Here is a 24,830-nt window from a genome sequence, read left to right on the forward strand (position 1 = left end):
GGGATTCGGGATTCTTTCGGCATTCTTTCGGCATTCTTTCGGCTTTTTTCTATGGGAAAATGCCTCCGTCTTCCAGGACGCCTGGAGGAGGCATTTTCCCACCGAATAAGCCCAAAATTGGTGGGGACCTTCCTCTAACCCTTCTCTAACAACCACCCAAGTTTCAGACAGATTGGACTTTGGGGGGCCATGTTATGGCCCCCCAAAGCAGGTCCCCCCATCCTCCCATAAAGGAGCATCTTCTTCATTATTTCCTATGGGGAAAAAATGAAGAAGCAGGCTTCCTTTGCCAGGGGTGGCATTTTGCATGCAAAATGCCCCCTTACCCTCAGGGGCCCTTCTCCCACCCCTCCTCCCACCCCCCACCAAGGCTCAGCCTGCTCCCACTTGGGGGGGCCATTTCATGGCCTCCCCAAGTAGGTGCTCTAATCTCTACCACTGACAGCTGGGGGAGGCTTGTGTTGCCAGGGGTGGCATTTTGCATGCAAAATGCCCCCCAACCCTCTGGGGCCCTTCTCCCACCCCTCCTCCCACCCCCCACCAAGGCTCAGCCTGCTCCCACTTGGGGGGGCCATTTCATGGCCTCCCCAAGTAGGTCCTCTCAGCCCCTAAAGTCCACCCCTTACAGCCCCACACAAACCCAATTCCCCCCCAGCTGCCGCACACAGACCCAAATCCCCACATTAGCCCCTCACAGACCCAAATCCACCCCCACCTGCCCCACACCCATAACCCCAGGAACAGGCTGGCAAAGGCCAGCCCTCTCCCTTTGTTCCCTATGCTGGGAACTTCTAAACTCTCTTTCCCTGGGCAATTCTGCACAGCCCAGGGGTGCCACAATGGTGGGCACACTTCTGAGTGCCAGCTGGTCCCTGTGAAAGAACACCTGAACCACAGACACCCTCCCTCAAATTCCCCCACCACCTACAGAGATAGCTGGCCAGCCAGCCCCATTGTTCCCTATGATGGGAACCAACTGCACAACAAAGAATAAAACAAGAACAACACAAAATAAAGTTTTTAAAAAATTATTTTCTCCCTTCCAAAGTACAAGTAGGCAAAGCATTATGACACATTACACCAGCAGTCCCCCACACAGAAAAATAACACAACTCACTTAACATCAGAGAATCACAAAGCACGATTCCTGTCAAAAACACTTTATTTCTTGAACAGCTTTAGGTTACACAGCAGGGGGGAACACCAAAGGGCTTGGCAGCAGTATCTTACACAAAAATAACACAACTCACTTAACATCAGAGAATCACAAAAGCACAATTCCTGTCAAAAACACTTTATTTCTTGAACAGCTTTAGGCTACACAGCAGGGGGGGGACACCAAAGGGCATGGAAGCAGTATCTTACACAAAAATAACACAACTCACTTCACATTAAAGAATCACCCCAAAAAATTGCTGTCAAAAGCACTTTATTTCTGTAACTGCTTTAGGTTACACAGTAGGAAGGCACCACAGAGCAGGAAAGCAGTGTACTACACAAAAATAACACAACTCACTTCACATCAGAGAATCACACAAACACAATTGCTGTCAAAAACGGTGAAGTGGGTTGTATTATTTTTTGTAGTACATTGCTATCATGCCCTTTTGTGCCCTCCTACTGTGTAACCTAAAGCTGTTCAAGAAATAAAGTGTTTTTGCCAGGAATTGTGTTTTTGTGATTCTCTGATGTTAAGTGAGTTGTGTTATTTTTGTGTAAGATACTGCTTCCATGCCCTTTGGTGTTCCCCCCCTGCTGTGTAGCCTAAAGCTGTTCAAGAAATAAAGTGTTTTTGCCAGGAATTGTGTTTTTGTGATTCTCTGATGTTAAGTGAGTTGTGTTATTTTTGTGTAAGATACTGCTTCCATGCCCTTTGGTGTTCCCCCCCTGCTGTGTAGCCTAAAGCTGTTCAAGAAATAAAGTGTTTTTGACAGGAATTGTGCTTTTGTGATTCTCTGATGTTAAGTGAGTTGTGTTATTTTTGTGTAAGATACTGCTGCCATGCCCTTTGGTGTTCCCCCCCTGCTGTGTAGCCTAAAGCTGTTCAAGAAATAAAGTGTTTTTGACAGGAATCGTGCTTTGTGATTCTCTGATGTTAAGTGAGTTGTGTTATTTTTCTGTGTGGGGGACTGCTGGTGTTATGTGTCATAATGCTTTGCCTACTTGTACTTTGGAAGGGAGAAAATAATTTTTAAAAAACTTTATTTTGTGTTGTTCTTGTTTTATTCTTTGTTGTGCAGTTGGTTCCCATCATAGGGAACAATGGGGCTGGCTGGCCAGCCATCTCTGTAGGTGGTGGGGGAATTTGAGGGAGGGTGTCTGTGGTTCAGGTGCTCTTTCACAGGGACCAGCTGGCACTCAGAAGTGTGCCCACCATTGTGGCACCCCTGGGCTGTGCAGAATTGCCCAGGGAAAGAGAGTTTAGAAGTTCCCAGCATAGGGAACAAAGGGAGAGGGCTGGCCTTTGCCAGCCTGTTCCTGGGGTTATGGGTGTGGGGCAGGTGGGGGTGGATTTGGGTCTGTGAGGGGCTAATGTGGGGATTTGGGTCTGTGTGTGGCAGCTGGGGGGAATTGGGTTTGTGTGGAGCTGTAAGGGGTGGAATTTAGGGGCTGAGAGGACCTACTTGGGGAGGCCATGAAATGGCCCCCCCAAGTGGGAGCAGGCTGAGCCTTGGTGGGGGGTGGGAGGAGGGGTGGGAGAAGGGCCCCAGAGGGTTGGGGGGCATTTTGCATGCAAAATGCCACCCCTGGCAACACAAGCCTCCCCCAGCTGTCAGTGGTAGAGATTAGAGCACCTACTTGGGGAGGCCATGAAATGGCCCCCCCAAGTGGGAGCAGGCTGAGCCTTGGTGGGGGGTGGGAGGAGGGGTGGGAGAAGGGCCCCTGAGGGTAAGGGGGCATTTTGCATGCAAAATGCCACCCCTGGCAAAGGAAGCCTGCTTCTTCATTTTTTCCCCATAGGAAATAATGAAGAAGATGCTCCTTTATGGGAGGATGGGGGGACCTGCTTTGGGGGGCCATAACATGGCCCCCCAAAGTCCAATCTGTCTGAAACTTGGGTGGTTGTTAGAGAAGGGTTAGAGGAAGGTCCCCACCAATTTTGGGCTTATTCGGTGGGAAGATGCCTCCCCCAGACGTCCGGGAAGACGGAGGCATTTTCCCATTGAAAAGCCGAATGAAAGACGAAAGAATCCCGAAACGTTTCGGCTTTTTTCTTTCGGCTACCCGAAACGTTTCGGGATTCCCCGAAACGTTTCGGCATTCCCTGAAAGAAGCCGAAACACTTTTGTTTCGGCATTCTTTCGGCATTCTGAATGCCGAAACGCACATCCCTAGTTCTAACGCACAAAAGTGGTAACACAAGTGAACGACGGTTAGATCATTAAATGCTGCACAAGTGTTACATAGGATAGAAGCCTGGACCTTGACCAATCTATTGAAAGGGGAAATTGGGGCTGCACTGGAGTGCACAGTGCTGATTGGGTCTACTGAATCAGTCATTGTATAAGGGCAAGATTCAGGTCCAATAGCACCTTAAACAAACTTTAACTCTCGAAAGCTCATACCTTGGAAATCTAGTTGGTCTTTAAAGTGCTACAGGACCTGGATCTTATTCTTATACAATGAGGACTAGGAAATGTTTAATCCATTTTCTAATTCTAATGTTCTGTACGTTCAAAGGTGTCATCTTGAATGTCAGAACTGAAACAGGGCATCAAATTGTGACTGTTCTGAATTGTCAAATCAAAATTAATCATTAATATCACATTTACCAAATCCTGCTGCAAGTCATCTATCAGACAGTAGCCAATATTGACAGCTACCGCAAAATCTTTAGATATCACATTTTGATTCTTCATATCAAACGCCTATCATTCTTTGCATGAGAACATTTGCTATCAAAATTCAAAGAAGTGGATACTGGGGGGAACTGGGAGAGAGGCGCACGTTTCAGCTAAAAAAAGAAGAGAGATTTAAGTATTCTATGCCAAAATGTAAAACATCATGTCACTTAACTGCTGACCATGTATTACGTATTCGTTGGTGCCCTTTGTGCCCCTGTCCAAATTGCGTCTAGGACAGAAGCTCCCTAGTACCCCACTGGAGTTACCTTTTATTTTGTGTGTGTGTGTGTGTGTTAAAAAAGAAAAGATATAACAACAGAAAATGCATAGAGGCACTACATTTTATACTGCAATCCTCTGTAGAGTTACTCTAGTCTAGACCTATTGAAAACAATGGCCTTCGACTGGAGCAGCCCTGCTTAGGAGTGTACTGTTTAAGTTAAACGAATAAAAAGATACATTCAGAGTATGTAACAGCACAGCGAAATTATATAATAGCTCTCGTTCCCTCTCCCTAGTCGCTTATACCCAGACTTTAATATCAATAATTTTTAATTAATCATTTCTCCTGTGTTTTATCTTTTTATCTTTGTACCAAATTACCTTAATTTATCTTAGTTTTAACCTAAGTAATCAAAGAAATCTTTCCATTTTTTCCAAAATTCAGCTATTGGTCTATTATGCACATAAGAAGTTAATTTGGCCATAGATGTGTATTCGTAGATCTTGTCTATCCACTCTGACGTGTCAGGGCATAGATCTGTTTTCCATTTCGCTGCATATAGCACTCTTGCTGCTGTCACTCTGTACCAGAAAAGGTCTCCCTGTTCTTTTGTAACATTATTTGGTAAAATGTTTAATAGTATATTTTTCAGATTTAGCTCAAACCTGAGCTTGAGAAGCTTCTGAATCTCTTCATGTATCTTTATCCAATATTCCCATGCTTTCTTACATGTCCACCACATAGGATAAAATATTGCACCTCTGTATTGACATTTCCAACACTTTCCATTATAGTCCTTACTAATTCTCGCAATGTCTTTGGGACTAGTGTACAATCTAAAAACATTTTATACCAATTCTCTCTTAACAACTGACAGTCTGTAAATTTAATATCTTTAGTCCATAGATCTTCCCATTGGTTCATCGGGATGGTTTCTCCAAAGTTTTTCATCCATTTTAACATACAGATTTTAACTTGTTCCATTTCTGTGTGGTGTTGCAGTAAAATTTGGCAAATTTTCCCTAATAAATGCTTCAGATTTCCACTTATTAGTTATTCAAATTCTGTTTTTTCTCTTAGCCTGCTGCCTTCTTTAAGAGTTTGTTCTTTGAACCTTGATACTGTTCGGTAATACAACCATGGAATATTTTTGCCTTGAGCTTAAATTTCTTGCCAAGTTTTCACATTTCCTTGCTTATCAATCATAGATTCATAGCTGAGCTGATCAATTCTATTTCCGGTGTCAGAGTCACAATGGGCATTTATTGGCGACAGCAGTGGCAAAATTACCTTTCTATTATAGACAGAACCGTTCCTGTCCCTTTTTCCTGCCTTCTGCTGCCACTCTGTGTTACTAATGACCCTGTTCTTGTTGCTCTGAAGCCTTTGCCAACATTTTGTTTTTCATCTTTACTGTTTCTTGGCATTTGTTAGACTATAAATGGATACTATACATAAACAAAATGCCTATGTTGGCATCAATTGGCCAGAACCAGTATGGCTGCCTAAGCAACAGGAACAGTCGTAAGTACCAGGAAATCCACAGTTTGTCGTCTTCTGGCTAAAAGCCCCTGCTGTGGTCTGCTTAAACCACACACATTGTAACACATTGTAAAAGATGCATGAAGATACACTCTTTGCAATGAATATGTTGCATAACTAACCATTTTATAGCTCATGCTGTCTTTCTGGTTGCCATGAGAGGGCAGCAAAGATACATCAATGGAAGGGAAACAAAAAACCAAAGTCTGAATTCATAGAGCAATTCCTTGGGGTAGGGCTGCCAGCTCTAAGTTGGGGAATTCCTGGAGATCTAGGGGGTGAAACCTGGAGAAAGTGGGTTTGGGGGAGGGAAAGGACCTTGGCATGGCATAATTCCATAAAATCCACCCCCCAAAGTAGCCATTTTCTCCAGGTGAACTGTTCTCTGTGGCCTGGAGACCAGTTGTAATTCCGGGAGCTCTCCAGCCACTACCTGGAGGCTGGCAACCCTACCTTGGGGCGGGGTGTGGGGTGGAGGAACAAGGATGTTTCAGCCACCGTTCTCTGGTTCCCACACAGTTTTCTGGGATTTTCTTCAAAGAACTGAAACTAAAAAAATACTTCTCCTTTGTGGTATAGTACTTCCAGAGCCGAGTGAGGTGGGAAACCAGGCTCAGCATTCCTGCTCAACCTTGACGCTAGTTACACTCTCACAGCCCAACCTACTCTGATAGTGTTATTGTGAGGATAAAATGGGAGAACTTTGTACACCACCCTAGGCCCCTTGAAGGAACTGCAAAGTAAAAATGCGGTAAGATAGAATACAGAGACAAATCTGGGCTGTGCTTGCTGACAGGAACATTGTGCCCATGTGATGCCCTTTCCTTAACAGTACCACAACTATGATTTCTCCCAGGAAGATGTGGATAGAAATCAATAAAGATTTTAAAGATAGTAAATAGAACTCTTCTAGAGGACATACATATTTCAGTCCTCCAACACTGAAGACAGAGGAATAAATACTCCACCCTCCCAACTCAAAGTATATTTTAACAACAGAAACATTTCTGCAGAATATTTTCAGCTTAGTCTATATATTATATTCATTATACCAGAGGAGGTGTATAAGATGCTCTCTCTGGCAAGGTTATGGAAGTTATGCAAAAACACAATTTTCCAAGGAGCTTTTGGGAGCTACTCCTTTATTGGGAGAGTTTTTATTATAACCAAGATGTGTGGTTGCAGAATTTTCCCAGAGAGTTCAGAAGGAAGACAGAATCATTCGGGGACTGCTTCTGTTCCTTTGCTTTTTTAAAGTTTAGGCTGATGGTATTTTATTATGGTTTGAATATTTTATGATGCATTGTTTTCTTCTCTGTGAGCCACTTCACGCTTTGAAGAAGTGGGACATAGAAATAAATAAAAGTCAATATATCAACCATCTGGTAAAAACAATAAGAGAAATGGCATGTCCTCGGCAAATGGAAAAATGTCACCTGCAAAGACCCTGCTGACGTAATATTCCAACTGCCCCTATTCACGAGAGTCCCTTCTTATTTTATGGTCTCTGTGTCTTGTCCCCATAAAACACAGTTTTCTATTTTCTCCCTATTTTGCCTGCAGAGAAGGTGGTAAGAATGCTGTTTTTTAAAGTAGGTGTAAAGAGACGCGCTCAAGCACTGCTCCTTTCCAGCTTCTTCACTCAAGATGAAAACTTCAGAAAATGAGTGGTGATAGTAGCACCACCAGCATTTCCATTCTAACATGCATGCAGCAAGGGAGGGAGGTGGGGAGATCCTACCAGCTTGCTAGAAGCAGCTGAATACAATCTGGGCAGAGGTTTTTTTTTCCTTCTCCTCGACTCCTAGGCAGAGGCACTTCTAGCAGGAGAGGAGGAGGGCAAATCCCGCTGGCTTGGGCTGAATTTGGTTGTGGATATTTAGGGCTGGGCAGGGCTTTTTTTCAGCTGGAACACGGGGGAACGGAGTTCCAGAACCTCTTGAAAATGGTCACATGGCTGGAGGCCCCGCCCCCTGATCTCCAGACAGAGCGGAGTTTAGATTGCCCTCCACACCACTGAGCGGCGCGGAGGGCAATCTAAACTCCCTTCTATCTGGAGATCAGGGGGCGGGGGCACCAGCCATGTAACCATTTTCTCCGAGGGTAACCCATTGAGTTCCACTACCTCTTTTCCCAGAAAAAAAGCCCTGGGGTTGGGCATGGCCAGATGAGAACTGAAGGGCAAAGGGCTCTGGTCTCCTGGCTTGCAGTCTGGGACCTATATTAGCCAGCAGCTCCGTGAATCAAGGCCAGGCAAGGATGTGTATATTTTTTGTTTTGTTGTTGTTTATTTAAACTGTTTCATTTAAATTGGTTGACGTGTACTTTGGCCATTTCTGTAAATCACATTGTTTCCCTCTGTGGAAAAAAAGCAGCACAGACATGCCCATATAAATAAATTAAAATGTACATAAATGCACACACCTGCACACTTACATTTTCGCCATAACCACCAATAGCATAGGTTTCAGAATGTGTTAAAGTTGCAGTTATCCAATGTGTGCAATCAAATCTACTGAGATTAAACATAATAAGTAAGTGCCATACCGGAGTGGCAGACCACAATTTCAGTCCCCAGCACAAAAGGATTTCTGGTAGCCAGGCAAGGTACTCAGCTGGGACCCTTTAGGGCCTCTGAGTGTCAGACTAGACTGCTGCAGGTTGTACAGAGCCAAATATCAGACACTATAAGGAAACATCCTATGGAATTAGGGTTGCGAGATGGGGTCTGGACTAATTCCAGACCCTAGGGAGAGGTGGGAGGGACTTACTTTTTTATTTGCACAATGCCCGTATGCACAGTGCACATGCGCTCCTGGAGTGATGTGATAATATCAGGAAGTGACATCATCACACCGCCCCTTACTTCCAGGTGCCACTCCTGGGCAACGTTGCATAGCAACAAGAGTCCAGCCAGGTGCCCGGGCTGGCTGGCCACTCCTGAGTGCTGTTGCATAGCCTCAGGAGGCTGCCTAGGCTGGCTGACCACTTCTTTGGGCCAGTGGCAGCACTGTGCAGCTGGAGGAGGGAAAGGGGAGTGACCAGGTGTCTGGTTAGCACAGCAGAAAGAAAGCTTTTGGCCTTGTCTTTCATGTGCCAGGCAAGTTTTCCATATGCAAGGTATTGTTATTATGGGGGAGCTGTGAAAAAGTAATTCTCCCCCCCCCCCCCGCGCAGGGATACAGGAAACCTCCCGTCTCTGGTTTCTCACTGCTCTGGGCTCCTGCCACTGCCCGATGGAGCAGCAGAAGTAAAAGGAAGAAAACAAAAACAGCAAAATGAAACTGCTTGTTGAAATTCTGCCCCTTTATGAGTAACCATGCTTAACCATCGACAATTGTTTGACGCTGATCATTCCAAGCTACATGTTCAGTCATCCATTTTTCAAAAGGCCCGGTAACAGCAATATCAAGCGATGTAACAGGGACTCAGACACCAATAATATCTTGCAAACCCCAGTATTTGGCATATCTGTCTCTCTGTAGCGGGCTGGGAAGACTCTGTCCGCCTGCACTTTGCTAACTACAGGATGCACTTCACCTCTTCTGGAGACGAGTTCCAAATGTGCCACTTGTTTTTGTCACTTGTGCCACTTGTTTTCTTGAATTCAGTGTCCTAAGAGATGGTGAGAAACATGGCATCAAGGTATTATAGAAGGCTCTTCCAGCCCAGCTAAACACCCCCACATCATTTAAATACATTGGCACAAAGTCTGGAAAAGGAGCTAGGATATCTGCAACCATCCTCTACCAATACTCTGGCATGTAAAACGGGGGAATGGAGCATGCGGAAAGTGTGTTAAAGTGGGCAATCTTATTGAATGCTCTGAAAGTACAAATACATATGAACCCATCAGACTTAGAGACCAACACCACATGGGGTCTTGGATAGTGTTCAGCCCCTTGCTCTAATATCTGTTGTATTTCAACTGGATCCCAAAACTTACATGGCAAGTGTCTCAGTGGTTTCCTAACTACCTTTCCCAGGTAAGTACATACCTGACTCAGGGTGTCTTTTGTGGACTAAGGAAGAACAAAAGTCCTTCCCCTCATCCACCAAGACCCTTGATTTTTCACTTTGCACATCAGTCAACACCATCCCCACTCAAGAGAAAATAAGCTCCCCCAAAGTGCCCCCAAATATAGGCATACCCCTAACAAGGCATCTTGCGCTTCAATAAGTAGGCATGCAATATTTGTGCTGGAATACAAGACCTACTCAACCTTATTTTGTATGCTCAAGGGCCTTTTTGACTAACCACGGAGTTGCATTGTATTGGATGAGTCCCTTCTGACTATGGAATGGGCATGCCAGTACTAGAAACCCAGGTTGGAAGGTCAGCACCTTCACCTTTCAGTCATCTAAAGCCTTCGGCGTCTCCTGAGCCTAAGCCAGATGCGTCTGTGCCCAACCTTGTGCCTATTGCAAACTGGTCATGGACATAAATGGGCCTCCTCCTGGCCCCCATCTTCTTCACATGCCTGACAAAGGGCTGGGAGGGAGGAACACTTGCACAGAAGACTCGCCAACAGAGATGTGTCACTTCTTGAACGTCAAACAATAGGAGGTCTATCATATTATCCCACATATGTGGTTGTTCTCTCATTACCTCTCTGATTTTGGCTTTCGAAGTGAGATTGAATGCTCAAGTCCACCAGTCCATCAAATAGTCACATGAAGCTATTTTATCTGAAGATACACAATGGCTGCAGTAACCGTGACATAAGAGGGTGTCCTTGGTCAATATTTCTTTAGGCAACCCCACCCAAGAGAACAAATTCACCAGCACCGGAAGCACTGCCAGTATTTTCCTCAAAGGATAAGCCTCTGGAAAATAGGTCAACACAACAAATTGTATACAACCGTGCCCAACTAACTAGATAGTATAAATTATACCAGTTTGTAACATCCAATTTACACAAGTTTATACAAACAGTGCAATTTATTCCAACCACTAGGGTATATTGTTTCTCAGTGCAAAATCGCATACAATAACATTTCACAATTACAAATCCTTATTATCATAACATTCCACGTAACTGCTGACGGGTACGCCAGCAAATTCTACAAGCCCATTTTTTTAAAAAATGCATTGTAATTTTATTATGTAATACATGGAATTTAGAAGTATTTATATAAATTTTGTCTTACAGTAACTTTTGTGATAAAAAGGACCCAATAAGGTGGTTTCGTGAGTATACAAGAATGGTGTTTTTAAATTTTAGATTTGTATAAAATAAGATGGACTTGTAGTTATACAAATATAAAATTTTTGTTTATATATTTCCACAGCAGTAACTGCTTTGAGAAAGGGGCATCCGGAACGGGAACCTTTTGCTGGCGTACCCATCAGCAGTTACGTGGAATGTTATGATAATAAGGATTTGTAATTGTGAAATGTTATTGTATGCGATTTTGCACTGAGAAACAATATACCCTAGTGGTTGGAATAAATTGCACTGTTTGTATAAACTTGTGTAAATTGGATGTTACAAACTGGTATAATTTATACTATCTAGTTAGTTGGGCACGGTTGTATACAATTTGTTGTGTTGGTTGTTCCGTGCCTCTCTCTTGTTTTTGTGTGTTGTCTGGAAAATAGGTGGCATAGTCCACAGTTCCTACAACAGAGCAATGCCCTTTAGCCATTCTTTAGTCTGTGACATCCATTGCTGTCCTCTGGAAAGGGACTTCGATCCAGTGCACAGATTGTAAAGGGTCCAGGAACAGCACACATTTCTCTGTTTGTTGACAGATCTCATAGTCTTTCACATCCACTGCTACCCAGGCTACGATGCTCACAACACCACCACCATGGCCAGTTTGGCCGGTCTTAAGCTCCCAGCCCAGGGACTACCATAGGGCAACCAGAATACTTGCACAAAGCTCTGTTCTGGCCTAATCGGCTGTCTTACAATCTCCCCTGGGCGCAGGGCTTGGTCAGCCTCCACGAAACACCTCTCAACAGCTCAAGCTGAGGCAGCCTCCCAGCATGTTAGCTCTCTTACCTAACCCTCCTCCAATGCCACTTCCTCCCTGAGCCACTTTACGAGGGATCAACCGATCTGGATGCGTATCCAAGGCAACCCGAGGCTGTAGACCAACTGGCATCAAAGGATGGTCTTCTTGTCTCCTTGCTCTTCCTTCTGCTGAGGAAAATCTCTTCTAATAAGAACAGGTTGAAGCAAATAATCCGCCACCGTGAATGATCAACATTTTGGCCACCTGCCCTCCTAAACGGAGATCAGCAGCTACCATCAGTCCTTCTTCACGGCTCCCATGAACAACCTAATGGTGTATTTCACCTCAAGCTTCGCATCTGGGGGAATCACTGTCGGCCTTACTTAAAGTCCTAGCACTTCCGGAGTCTAATAGTGCATTAAATTCCCATCAGCAGAGGGCAATGAACATTAAGTTAGCCGTTATTTATCTTTAGTTGTGTCACATTCCATGATGTATAGACAGTCTCTCTGGAAATGTTCCGGCTTTGCAGGCTGGGATCTGACTTTCTACCCTCTTTACTGTCTTTGGAGCTCATCCTGCTTTTCAACCATCACTCACTCTGGGAACTGTTTCTCTACAGTTGTAACCAGACGTGGTCATTCCTAACTAGACATGGGCATGAATGGGGGAAAAAACCGAAAACCCTGTTCATTGTTCGTTGCCATCCACGAACAATGAACAACGAACATGAACGAACATGAACTGTTCCCGGACATGTTCATTGTTCGTGGGGGCCAGAACCCCCCCCAACCCCCCCCCACTTAGCCCCCCTCCCCTCAAACCCACTTATCTGGCCCTTTAAAGATCCCTTTAAACTATCAGCTGGCAGGCGGGAGATTCCCCCCTGCCACCTGCCAGCTGATAGTTTAAAGGGCCCTGTCCTGGCAAAAACAGCAGTGTCTGCTGGGAGCTAGTTTGACGGGTTACAAAAGTGACCTTCCCAATGTCCAATACCCACTAAATTTGCAGGGGACATAGTCCTCACTGTCCTCTGAAGACCCTCCAAGTTTCAGAGAGATTGCACCCAGGAAAGGCATGATCCACGGGTCTCCCCCTTGGCTGTCATTTTCTCTTCACAGTGGCAAAAACAGGACTCTCTGCTGGAAGTACTTTGAAGGGTTAAAGCCAGAAGGAAAGCCAGAAGGAGTTCAGACAGAGTTCAGTCCCTTCCGGTTGCCAAGGGGATTGATTGCAGGTGCCAGACTGTCTGGCTTGCCAAAGGGCTGCCGAAGGCAACAAACAAGGCTTGCAATGACCACCTATTTGTTTAGGATGGGGCCTCATGAACAGCTTGTTCGAGAACAGCGGATTAGGCCGTTCGTGGGGGTTTTCTGTTCGTAATGCTGTTCGTGCCCATATCTATTCCTAACCTCTATGATCACCTCACTGGGCCTTCCCTTTCTCACATTGTACTGAGTGAGAGCCAATCTTTGGTTAGGCTTAAGGGTGCCAGAACTGGTGACGGCTTGACATCACTTCTAGGAAAAACCTAGATTTTCCCTAGGAAGAGACATCATGCCATCAGCCCAACAACCATTTAAAAATGTTCCCCTCTGCTGCCACTCGGGGGTGGGGGGGGGCTGGCAACCCTAGTTAGGCTCCTCCTTAAATGTCTATACTCATGTGAGGCTCTCTGGCCTGTTCCCTTGACTAGTACAACAATAGGGCCTTGGTTGCAGTATATTTTCCCATAAGACCAAGATGCTCCCAGGCCCTTCCATTAGCAGTATAACCTGTAAAAATTAATACAACAGCATCCCTCACAGTCTCTGCTTCTGGACCACCTAGCTGCTACTATTCCAAGGCTAGCTTACCTAGCACATGGGCTGGGGCTAGTGTTGCCAGCCTCCAGGTGGTGGCTGGAGGTCTCCCGGAATTACAACTGATCTCCAAGCAACAGACATCATTTCCCCTGGAGAAAATGGCTGCCTTGGAAGGTGGACTCTATGGCATTATACCAAACTGATGTCCCTCCCCAAATACCACTGTCCCCAGGTTCAACCCCTCCCCCCTCAAATCTCCAGGAATTTCCTAACCAGGAGCTGGCAACCCTAGCTGGCTCATACAACTTCTCCTCGCATCTCATGTAACCTTAGAACCTTTGCCTCTACATTGCTTTATTCATCCTATCTTCATCCATAATGGCTTTTTCCAGCTGTTTATAGTCTAAAGTCTCTGTGCCTTTCATATAATAATACACAGTTTGAGCAGATCCCATTAAATATGGGACTATAACGGACACCCACGGAGACTGAGGCTGACTTGCTATGGCAGCGACTCATTCAGATATAACAAGAGATGCCTCTAGCCATCAGAAGGGGTGTCTTTCATTAACTTATACAGATTACTCATAGCAGAATCTGCAGGTACCACAAGTGGAACCAGCCAATTAATTGGTCTTGTAACAAAGTTCTTCATCAAATGCTTGGGTGAGATTTGTCACTCTGTTAACTGTCACTGGATCAACTCAGTCTGGGCTTTAGCAGGCACTTGCCTGTAATGTTTTATTCCTCCGACTACCTTAAAGGAGGATCGCATCCTACAACCAGGAGAGGGAGGGAGTGTGCCTGCATTTGCCACCATATTAACACACCAAGACTCCTTAACAGCCTAATGGAGGAGTAGCTGTGTACTGTTGACTCATTAAAACCTCGGAGTCATCCGCTGGGTGCCTTACTTCAAGCAACTGCAGGCAGCAGGGACTTCACGTCCGTCAGACCAAATTCACCTAATCACTGGCAATTTCTCCCTTTTCGGTTTGCTCATGCAGAGGAAGTTTACCTAGGTGGGCTTCTCTGACGGTGTGTAGTTGCTACTCCTAAAGTCCATCTTTTGCATGCAAGAATTTTAATTCCAAATAGGGTATATCAGGCATCAGAAGTCTGGGAAACACTGGTTTAGAGGAACCAGAAGACAATCTCTGATGTTTAAATGGCTTGGTGGAACAGCCAATTACGGCTGGTGAGGCCTCTCTCTTATCATAGCAGCGTGACATTAATTTTTCTTAAACAAAATCATGCTTCTTTTTTTCAAAAATAATGAAGCAACTTTATTAAAGTGCACTCAGTACCACACTCTGACCTGGATAGCCCAGGTGAGCCTGATCTCATTAGATCTCAGAAGTTAAGCAGGGTCGGCCTTGATTAGTAATTGGATGAGAGACCTCCAGCAAAGACCAGGGTTGCAGAGGCAGGCAATGGCAAGCCACCTCTGTTAGTCTCTGGCCATGAAAATCCCACCAGGGGTCGCCATAAGTCAGCTATGACTTGAGGGCATTCTCCACCACTACTGCTCAATATCACAAGCGATGCACACACTATACACCTGTGGATTATACGCAAATCAATTATTCATGTACTTTTGTGTCTGGGTACATGATGCTAAGTAAAATTCTACTGCAAAAATGGTATCCTCTAGCCCAGATATTCATTTACTGGCTCATCCATTTTTCTGATTAGGCCCAAATGTTTTTAAGCAGGCTAAAACCAAGTCTTTAAAGGACCCTATATATCTAGCTATAATGTAAATCTTTGAAGCCTCAGTCCAATTATGATATACAAAGATCAGTAATTCTGCAGATAACATTTTTTGGATAAGTACGTATATCAACATAAGCTGCCCCAACTCATTTCCTTGGATTTGAAAATCCGCCTATGCTCTCCTCAGTCAAAAATGACTTTCATTCCGAAGAATCTCTTGCCTACTGTAGGTAAAGCAACAGAATCTGTGGAGATACGAGAATCGCATACCCCTTTCAAAAAGGCTGCTCCCCTCTATATGTTACAAATAGATGGAGCTGGCGTGTAACACTTCCTTCCCTACGAGCCAGAATTTCTTGGCCAGAAGCAAATTCTGGCCTTTCATTGAAGGAGAGTAGCTCCAAGACCAGCATCTGCAGATATCATACCCTTCTTGGCTGCTTCCGTCATGGATCATAAAAGCGTAAGCTTTCCTCATGGCTCACATACTTCAGTGAAGATGCAGAAGCCGTATTTAAGACAGCGTACGTTGGATCCACTCTTTTTAGAAAAATTGTTGTGGGCCTTGTCACTTTAGCTGTAATTTTTTCTCTCTTTAGATCTTCACGTAATAGGACATTTCTGTCTTGTTAAAACAAGATTTATTTCAACAAGAGATGCCCAAGTACTGCACGTTTACAAAAAGTGACTAATTTGGCAATGAAGATTCCAGCCATCAGAGAGCCTTATACCTTAACGGCATAGGTGACGACCATTAGTTACCTAATTAAGCAATCAGCCACACAGTCACCCACCAGAATGCGGAGAGAGCTGGAGGATAATGAGAGCAATATTGGCGTCTAGGTTTTTGCATGTGCTAAAGCAAATATGCAAATTAGTCAGGATGAAGGGTGATAAATTTGTACTGATAAACTGTCTTTTAAAGTGACAGTTATTTCTGAGCCTATGTTTTATTTAATCAGTGAGTTTAAAATAATAACTGTCATTTTTCTCTCTGAATCAACGTGTCATTTAACTTTTTAAAAAAATCCTCTCACAATATAAAAGCCAGTTTGGTGTAGGGGTTAAGAGCAGCAGGACTCTAATCTGGAGAACTGAGTTTGATTCCCCACTCCTCCGCTTGAAGACAGTTGGGTGACCCTGAGTCAGTCACAGCTCTCTCAGAGCTCTCTCAACCCCACCCACTTCACAAGGTGATTGTCGTGAGGATAATAATAGCACGCTTTGTAAACTGCTCTGAGTGGGCATTAAGTTGTCCTGAAGGGCGGTTGTAATGATTTTAAGTAAATGTGTGCATGTGTCTTTAAATGCTTGGTGTGGTATAGATGAAGAGTGGGGTGAAGGGAGGGAGGAGTGAGTGAAATGACTGGTTAATGACTGAGGGCCAAGCTACACATGACGAATGACACTTGAACAGCAAGTGTATTTCTCCCTGTTCACTTGCCCTCCACTCAATCCACTTGCCGTTCAAGTGTCATTCGTCATGTGTAGCTTGGCCCTGAGTGTGTGGGAGGAGTGAATGCAGTTTTAGACTGAGAATAGAGAGAAAAGGTCTTACTTGTAAATGAGAGAAAAATTAATATCAAAAGGAGGCAAGCTGTGTGCAGCCTGAGCTTGTTTATGTTGTCTGAAAGCCTGAACTGTGTGTTTGTGAAAGAACATTCAGTCAGGAGAAAGCAGGCAAACTGTGTGTGCGCCTGAGAAAAGGTCTTACTTGTAATTGAGAGAGAAATTAATATCAAAAGCAGGCAAACTGAATGTGAAGCCTGAGAGATCTATGTGACTGGGTTTAAGTAAAGTAACTTTAAGAACTGAGAACTACTCTTTGGAAACCATCAAGTTTTAGAAATAATATGAAACCAATATGCTTCTTATAAAAAAAGTTGACTTTTTGTTTTGTTTTTAATCCCAGAGTTATTCCTATATCCCATTCCTTTCCTCAGGGCCACATAGTACCACGAAAAAGCCTGACCCTTGGGCACGTTACTAAAAGGAGAAATTTAAGTTGTTCTGGAATGTAATTCCTGGTGGCAGCAATCTACCAAGAGGGGGCAAGAATAAAAGGCTTAAAGATCAAAGCTACCCAAGAGAAAGAAAGGGTCATAACAGCGGTATATAAATCAAATGCTATTATTATGATGATGTTATTATAATTACTTATGCTGAAATGCCCATCAGTTCAGCTCATATTCTGTTGGCCTGTTGTGGACTGAGAAGCCAACTGTCTGGAGACCTCCTAGCAAATCTGGCTGCGTCCAGTTTGCACAGTCACACTGTTTTCTTGCATAATTCTATGGCATTCTTGCAGCAGCAGCTGCCCCAACCTTGTCACTCATTGGCTGGTGCCACCTCCAATTTTTAAAAGACACATAGTTAAAAGGAAAACATTAATTTGAAATTTATGAGTTCAGCATCTCTGTTTGCCCATGAACCTCGCTAATCTTGCAATCAGGCCTTGCTGGAATCACTTCTCGACAGATGCTGCTGAGCCGAGTGCACAGGGCCCAAAAGCAGGCAATACCTCCTAATGTCAATAATTTAAAGGACTCGTTGGACTGTGCAGAATCAAAGAGGGGGCAAAGTACACACAACTCAGGCTTCCTACAAGCCAGTCCATTTAATGACCAGAGCAGCCACAACCCGGTACTGCTTCTTCTCTAGTACATGACATGATATTGTTCTTGGACTGGCTAAAAGCAATCACAAGGCTACTGTGCAGGCACAACGTTCTTGGATAGGCGCTACGCTATGCTCAAGATAAACTTCACCTGGGGGAACTTGAAGACAATCCAATCATGTAATCCAAGGAGTTCAGAAAAGGTAGCTTCACACGGCATTTATATAACGACATAATGAATAATAAGGCAGCCTGCATCTTCTCATAGAAAGAATTATTAAAATAGGATCTTACCTTTCAAGCACGTCCCTACCTTTCTCTGTCCTTGTCCCATTATGGTTCTGTGTGATCCTTTATTCTACCCTTTCATCCTCAGTAGCTGAAAGGGCTCTTGGCACTTCTTCTTATTTCTCCAGAGGAGTTAGCTGTGTTAGTCTGCAGTAGCAAAATAGCAAGGAGTCCAGTAGCACCGTTAAGACTAACCAACTTTATTCGTCAGATGCATCTGACGAAGAGAGCCGTGACTCTCGAAAGCTTGTGCTACCATAAAGTTGGTTAGTCTTAAAGGTGCTACTGGACTCTTTGCTCTCATTTCTGAAACTCACTCCCTCTCAACCACCTCCATTATGTGGTTTTATCTCTTTCCTCCTTGGAAACCCATCTCTTCTGTAAAGTGTTTGGCTTCATCCCTCAGTACTGGAGAGGGCAAACTAACAACAAAACTCACTCTGCATCTGTACATTTAGCAGCAAGTTATTTAGCAGATATCAGCAGGCAAAGCTTTTCACAGTAAGGAAATCAGCGTTATCACCTGCTAATTCCTAAGCTACCATTAAAGGCAGAGTTACGGGGGACAGTTGGTAATTCTGGCCAGTTCTTGGTGGTGGTGGAATGTGCCAAGTCATAGCCGAATTATGACTACCCCATTGGGGTTTTCAAGACAAAGAGATGATCAGAGACGGTTTGCCATTGCCTGCCTCTGCATAACAACCCTGGTGGTCTCCCTTCCAATCACTAACCAGGGCCAACTGTGCTTAGCTTCAGGGATTGGGCTATCCTGGGCTATCCAGGTCAGAGCTACCAGTTCTTACCTTCAACCAAAATAAAGCATAAAAAAGCTTAACTATATCTGCTCACATTCACCACTTATTCCCTTCTGGTTTTCCAGTTCTCGTGTTTTGTTATTCTATAATGCCTACCTCTGCTTTCCTCCCTACCCATTCAGTAAATTAAGCACATATGCACCAGGCATGTGAAAAGAGTTACTTTCTAGATTGTAAGCACTTTGGAGCAAGGATTTTGGATACGTTATTCTGTAAAGCTTTATCTACACTGATCACATTATATCAGTATGAATGTCAACAAAGGTCATATCTGAATCCATTAACGACTGAGTTCCTCTTTGCAATGCACAGGTCGCTGCTTATCAGGGGGAGATTGCTTGTTCCTGCTTTTGGAGAGTGGATGCAAACAGAGAGGGGGAAGAAAATGCAAAGGAAGGCAGGCCTGACAGCTGATATATAAACCTTAGCGACACACTCGCACATCTCTTTTGTGAGCTCTCAATTTGCATGCGTCTGGAACGGTATATAATAACAAAAACCACAGAAGTATTGCACTCAGCCAATGTTACTAGACTATATGGACTGGTGATTTGGGGAGGTTCATTTTTTTTGCCAAGACAATGGAACAGAGAAGCAACTTTCTAATGAATTCCCAGGTAACCAGACTCTTCTTATTTTCTAAGTTGGGATGTTTATTGTGTGTGAGAGTGACCTGCTTATGGTATTAAATGAGACAGAAATACTGTAGACAGGGAGCAATTCTGAGATATGGGCAGTCATCGTTCCTTAGATTTTTAAGCCATAATGCGCTACAGGGAACAGCAAAACAGTAAGAAAATTAGACTTTTGTTTTTGACACAAATCTTAATTTGACTCAACACAACTTGAAAATGTTAACTTTTTATATAGTCACTGTTATATTATGGTAAATCAAAGAAATTGGACTAAAACATCTTTAAAAGGTGTCTGGAATACAGCACAAATCAACACCAATTCCACAGACATATTCTAGTGAGCGAGTATCATAATGTTGGCAGAATGTTCCAGATTTGATGGCTGTGTGTGCTTTTTTAAAAAAAGAAAAGATATAGTGTTGTTCATCTTTGTTGTAAAACTTTTTGGTTTCTTAGAAAGGCTTGGACTAACTGCAATTGATCAGTTATAGCAGATTAATTTTGATATTTTATCTTAAAAACTGATTAAATCAATTACTAAAAATACCAAAATCAAAAAGAGTCCAGTAGCACCTTTAAGACTAACCAATTTTATTGTAGCATAAGCTTTCGAGTACCACGTTCTCTTTGTCAGATGCATGGAGGGCAGAAGGAAACTGGCCAAATATAGAGGAGAAGAGGAAGGGGGGAAGGAGGAGAGGGGGGATGTAAACAACTCCTTTGATATGGAGATGCAGACAGCTCCTTTTGGTGTGGGGATCAGTTTGCTTGTGTAAAGGTTCAAAGGAGTTTGCCGTGTTAGTCTGTAGTAGCAAAATCAAAAAGAGTTCAGCAGCACTGCAGCACAAGCCCTCGATAACCACAGTCCTCCCCGCCAGATGCATCTGACAAAGAGAACTGTGGTCCTCGAAAAATACCAGTTATTCTATTTCATTTTAGAGAGTATAAGAGTATACCACAATTGGATGTAAACCTGAAATCTGTATCAGGTATTTACAATTTGAAGAACGAAGTAAATGTTTATTTTAGAATCAATATGGATTTCAGAATCACACCCTGATATCTGCAGTGCAATTCTAAGCATGTTTACTCAGAAACAAGCCCTGCTGAGGTCAGTGGGCCTTGCTCTCTAGTACATGTGCTGAAGGTTGGAGCCAGCATAGTATATAAAAACTGAACAAAAGTCATCATAATGGCTCAAAGTGGCTGAGAACCCTTTTGCTCTCTCATTCAGCCTCACAAAACTCTTTCAAAGGATATTCCTATTTTACAGACAGAGAACTGAATCTAAGAGCTAAGGAAATCCACAGAGCTAAACTACAAGAGACGAATTACATGAGGAGGAGCACGTGAAGGGAGTTGCGATGTTAGCTGGGAAGCTGAGTTTTAAAAGAGATTGGAAGGCTTTGTCAATTTTCCCTCTCTACAGAGCAAGGGAGATCACTCCTCAGAGGGTTTGTTTATTTCCTCTTCACCTCCCAAAGGCTCTGTCAATTTCACCTCCCCTTCTAGGAGGTGAAGAGGAAATAAACAAACTCTCTGAGGAATTATCTTTGCTGGCTCTGTAGAGAGGGGAAATTGACAGAGCCTTCCGATTTGTTTTTTAAAACTCACCCAGCTAACATTGCGACTCCCTTCACCTGAGCAACCTCATGTAATTCATCACTTGTTGTTTAGCTCTTAGGGGCACTATATGAAGTTTTATTGCACCTGCTCCTGTGGCTTTAATGGGAGCCTGGTGTACATGCCATTCGCAGGCAAGAGCTTTTTTCCTAACCATTTTCTGTGCCAAGAACAGAATAAGTAACAAAAAGGAGCTAGTCCATGAATGATCTGGGATCTGAATGGAAATCTTCGATATTCAGTCCCACTAGACCACCGGGATGCAAAGAACAACGAGAACTGCTGTATTTGAAAGTCAGGGTAGAATGTTGTTGTGGTTCAAGTATCAAAGTAGGGTTCAAATCCCCTTCTTGGCCATGGTGGTCTTCATCCAGCCACTCCTTCTGAATTTTACCTACCTCACAGGGTTGTTGTGAGAATAAACTGGGGAAGGGAGAACCAGGTATGCAACCCTGAGCTCCTTGGAGGAAGGGCAGAGGAAAATGTACTTGATAGATCATTCTTGTGTGATAGAGGGAATTTCAGCAGGAAAATCAAGGTTTAAGTCTAAACATTTTCCCCATGGAAGCATCCAGTGTGGAGCTCTCTCCCTCCTCCTATCTGGAAGCACAACATTGAAATGTTTGCTAAGCAAAAGGAAAGAAAAATGATAGCAGAGGAAAGGGAATATGATGGGGGTGAAGATGATAGAGAAATCGGATAGCCTGAGCAATTCTGGGGCCCTGGGCAAAAATTGAGAATGGGCCCCAGAACCACTTGTTCCTGCCAGGGCCAAGCAAGGGGTGGCTGTTGCCCCATGTGAGATGGCGGGAGCCACTGCTGCCTCTAGAAGCTGGCTACCTAAGCCACAGATGGGCTGGTGCGAGAGGCAGTGGACGTCTCCTTCTCCTTCTTCCCCATCTCCTTTGAGGGGGTGGGGCTGTGGGCAGTCAAGGCAGCTGCCCCTGTTGCCCATTGGTTAATAAGAAAACAAAGAGAGTTTCTCTTTCTTTGTATCATCCTTTCCCTCATCTATTTATTTTTTGGGGGAAACTTATATAAATAAAACTTATATAAATAAATATTAATAAAACCCCATGTGACCAACACAATTTGAGTCCAGTAGCACCTCAGAGACCAACAAGATTTTCAGGGTATAAACTTTTAAGAGTCAAAGCTCCTGACGAGTGCTACGGAACTCACATCCTGCTGTTCTACTGCAGACCAACACAGCTACTTGTGTAAACCCATATGCCCAACTGCACAAAACTGCGGCCGTTTTCACACTGCTTATCGATCGCGCAAAACTCCCAAACGACGCGCCTTCTTGGCGCGATTTCCTGTCATAACTCCAGTTATCGCGGGGAAATCGCACCAGGAAGACGCATCATTCTGAGAGTTTTGCACGATTGGGTAAGCAGTGTGAAAACAGCCTGCATTCTCACTGCACAATTTCTCCTACTGCACAAAATATGTCAGGATGCACAATTAGAGAATTTGCTGTGGTTTGTCCAAACTTAACATTGTATCTATCAGAGGTCCTTCTATACTACTCTTAAAGATATGTAAGTCATGTCCCTCTTTGCATTTGACTACTCCAGTTCATCCCCAACTAGATCTATCTCCTTTCTGCTTGCCCAATCTCTCTTGTTCTCATCGGAGCATCATGGGATACAAACCAGATTAAAATTCATTGAGGAATAAGCTTCATAAATGGCACCAGTTTTAATGAGGGATTCTTTTCCCAGAACCCTGGTAGCAAAATATAAAACGATGAGAAAGTCTGGTCCTCTCTTCAGTCAAAATATATTAAACAATTCATTATCTCTGTATTGCCCTCCCATAACAGAAGTTTAAATTTTTTCACCATTTCTATATATCACACAGGAAATGTTGACTAGCACAATTCTGTCTCTTTCCAGCCCCAAGACCCATTTCTTTTAGGCTAAATATTAGAACCTGCCCATCATATCAATTCCGTCCAACCATCTAAAAATTAACCCCTTTTTGTTTTCCTCTCAAAGAATTAAATGAGTCAGCCATGGATATGGGCTCTGAAGTCCTGGCCAATCTCGTTTCTTTGCAAAATCGGACGACTGCTTTCAGGAACTGCTCGGATGGAGGCGTCTCGTTCCAGAAGTTCTATATCCCCATAATTTATAGTCTTCTTTTTCTGGTGTGTTTCCCGGGGAACATCATCGTCATTTTTGTATACATCTTCAAAATGAGGCCCTGGAAAAGCAGCACTATCATCATGTTGAACTTGGCCATCACAGACTTGCTGTACGTGTCTTGTCTTCCATTCTTGATACATTACTCAATCAATGGAGACCATTGGGTCTTTGGAGATTTTATGTGCACATTCATCCGTTTCACCTTCTACTTCAACACATACAGCAGCATTCTCTTCCTGACCTGCTTCAGCCTTTTCCGTTTTTTTGTTGTTGTCTACCCAATTAGTTGCTTTTCCATTCAGAAACGAAGATGGGCTATCATGGCCTCTGCGACAGTCTGGGTCATTTCTCTGTTGATGGTTAGCCCAATGATCCACTACATTACGGTCAAAGAAAGCCAGAATAGATCCATTTGCTTGGACCTAACCAGTTCAGAGGAACTGGACTCGATACGGTTGTTCAACTGGCTCCTGACGATATTTGCTTTCTTTTTGCCTTTAATGCTTGTGACTCTTTGTTATGCTGTGATTATCTACAAGCTGGCCAGAGGGCCACACACTAACACTTCCTTCAAGAAAAAGGCACGGTCTCTAGCCATCGTCCTTCTGGCTGTTTTTTATGTGTGTTTCTTGCCATTTCACATCTTTAGAGGAGTTCGCATTGAGCTGAAGATCCATCCAGTAAGCTGCAAGGTCGAGGAGCAGATCCGGGATGTTTTTACTGTGACTAAATCCTTAGCATCATTAAATACCTTTGGTAACTTAATATTATATGTTGTGCTCGGAGATAACTTTCAACATGCCATTCTTTCTATCTGTAAACGGAACATAAAGATGACTAAGAAATAGAGACAGATTTAAAAAGACGTTATTCGGAGTTCTTCTAAACAAGTGTACTTTCAGCAGAGGAATAAAGCTTGTTCATATGCAAGGTGTTTGAAGTAATCCCGGAAATAAGATTTTCTACATATTTTCTTGTTTCCCTGAAATAACAAATGTGATTGTTGCTTTGAATTCCAGATATTTTTTTATACATTTCTGTTGCACTTGTGTCAAACACAGTTGCTGAAGCATTACTCCTTAATAGAAGAAAAGTTTGTAAAATAAAAGAGCTTTATAAAATTATGTACGGTATGGAAAACATGTACTGAGAAAACTTTTCTCCCTCTCCTTTAATAGTACATCTCAAGGTCACACAAAGAAGTTGATTAGCCATGGATACAGGGCAGATTAAAGAAAGCATTTCTTCACACGCTAAGTTTGCTGCCATCATTTGTAGTGATAGCCACTAGCCTAGATAGATTTAAAACAGAATTATATGAAGTCAGAGATGATAGATTTATCAACAGCTGTTAGCCACAATGGTTAAATGAAACTTCCGTGTTCTAATGCCACAATTTCAGTTACTGGGAGGGAAAGGAGGCGGAAGGGGCGGGGTCTGGCTAGCCTCTGTCAGAAAGGGAGTGTTGGCATATATTAGCCTGATCCAGCAAAGCTCTTTTCAACTAAACAATTTGTTGCCTGTTAAGGGGTGGCAGACAGTCTTGCATTCTCTGACCACGAGTCAATGACATCTGACAACATGAATAAGCTGTTCCAGCCAGAACT

General features: G+C 43.6%; 1 protein-coding gene across 1 annotated transcript; it reads left to right on the plus strand.

Annotated features, from left to right (window-relative positions):
• The first annotated feature begins 19,279 nt into the window (after positions 1-19,279).
• Positions 19,280-24,405, plus strand: LOC129326492 (2-oxoglutarate receptor 1-like). Its single transcript, XM_054974672.1, has 2 exons — positions 19,280-19,429; positions 23,074-24,405. Exon 2 carries the CDS (start codon positions 23,091-23,093, stop codon positions 24,069-24,071), a length of 981 nt encoding a protein of 326 aa, XP_054830647.1. The 5' UTR covers positions 19,280-19,429; positions 23,074-23,090; the 3' UTR covers positions 24,072-24,405.
• Positions 24,406-24,830: the final 425 nt, after the last annotated feature.

This window comes from Eublepharis macularius, chromosome 3, assembly GCF_028583425.1.
Source record: "Eublepharis macularius isolate TG4126 chromosome 3, MPM_Emac_v1.0, whole genome shotgun sequence".
Taxonomy (NCBI): domain Eukaryota; kingdom Metazoa; phylum Chordata; class Lepidosauria; order Squamata; family Eublepharidae; genus Eublepharis; species Eublepharis macularius.